This window comes from Capsicum annuum, unplaced genomic scaffold (genome assembly GCF_002878395.1).
Source record: "Capsicum annuum cultivar UCD-10X-F1 unplaced genomic scaffold, UCD10Xv1.1 ctg21331, whole genome shotgun sequence".
Taxonomy (NCBI): Eukaryota; Viridiplantae; Streptophyta; class Magnoliopsida; order Solanales; family Solanaceae; genus Capsicum; species Capsicum annuum.
The window spans coordinates 1-1310 of record NW_025827258.1 but is presented as its reverse complement, the minus strand read 5'-3'; the positions used below and the strand labels follow the sequence as shown (position 1 = coordinate 1310).

The following is a 1310-nucleotide window of genomic DNA, read 5'->3' as shown; positions in this document are numbered from 1 at the left end:
GGTGGTGGAGACTTATAAACATATGTCGGGGTTGGGGGAGGTGGTGAATTATACACATACTTTGGTGATGGAGGAGGTGGTGACTTGTACACATAAGTCGGTGATGGAGGTGGAGGAGATTTATAATAGTATGGAGCAGGTGTAGGCTTGGGCTTTTGGCATTCTGCATAAGGTGTTTTAGATCCATAAGCAAATGGTTTTGCATAAAGTACAACTTCATAACTATTCTTTGATTTCACTTTGAGGTTAGCACCCTTTATTCCCCAATGAAGGTTTGTAGGAATGTTGCACTTTGAGTCCTTTGGAGCATTGTGGAGTTTAGCCTTGCAAGCCTTTGCTCCATATTTGCGATATTCAAATCCTTCTACTGTGACGCTAAATTTTCCATTGATCTTAGTGGTACCATAACTCACAATTTTCTTGTCACCAGCCTTGCAAGTCACTTCAACAACCGCACCTAATCCATATAAAAGAAAACATTAATTAACTCCAATACTAATGATGATCATTTAGATCCGAGCACTTTTCACCTCATAATATGAAATAAAACAAACCTTCTCATCACACTATAAAAAATATTTTGTAATCTAATAAGGGAAATAAACTGCATGTTAATGGCAACTTGTGTGCCAATGTGTACAGACTTTTGTCTGCCAATGTGAGAATGAATTACACTCGATATTAATTCTTCATTTGCAAGCAAGAACAGAATACCTTCTTTTTCAATATGTTTTACTCTATAGTCACAATTATAGATATGGTCCTTGCCTTAAAAAATTTCTTGACTTTTTAAATTTTAATGTTACTTCAGATTTGGAAAAACATAAATGGATCAAAGATCCAAATAAAGATACACATTTATGAATTCTTTTAAGAGCGTAAGGAGCAAAGCAACAAAAAAGATAATATATAGTTAAATATATTTTTGATGATATTTTAAAGGAAAATAAAGAATGCGAGTGTTGTATAAATTATATTGTGATACCTTTCAGGTGTTTCTTGCCATGAGACATTTCTAGGTGCTTCCAGTCGTAGCATCTAAAACAATAGACTTTTCCGACAACTTTGACCACGAATTGATGATGTGGAGGATAGTAATGAGTTGGTGGTGGTGGTGAAGTGTAGTAGTATGGTGGGGGAGTAGATTTCTTTGGTGGTGGTGGTGGAGACTTGTAGTAGTATGGAGTTGGAGGTGACTTCACTGGTGATGGTGGGGAACTGTAGTAATATGGCGGAGGAGGTGATTTCTTTGGTGGTGGTGGGGAGCTGTAATAGTATGGAGTAGGCGGTGACTTAACAGGTGGTGGTGG

General features: G+C 37.2%; 1 protein-coding gene across 1 annotated transcript; it reads right to left on the bottom strand.

Moving 5' to 3' along the window:
• Positions 1–60: 60 nt before the first annotated feature.
• LOC124890641 (non-classical arabinogalactan protein 31-like) lies at positions 61–1266 on the bottom strand (the record flags this gene model as incomplete). Its single annotated transcript, XM_047402431.1, has 2 exons — positions 61–457; positions 986–1266. Coding segments are annotated over 2 exons (678 nt in total), but the record flags the coding sequence as incomplete, so codon positions are not given.
• Between the last annotated feature and the right edge of the window lie 44 nt (positions 1267–1310).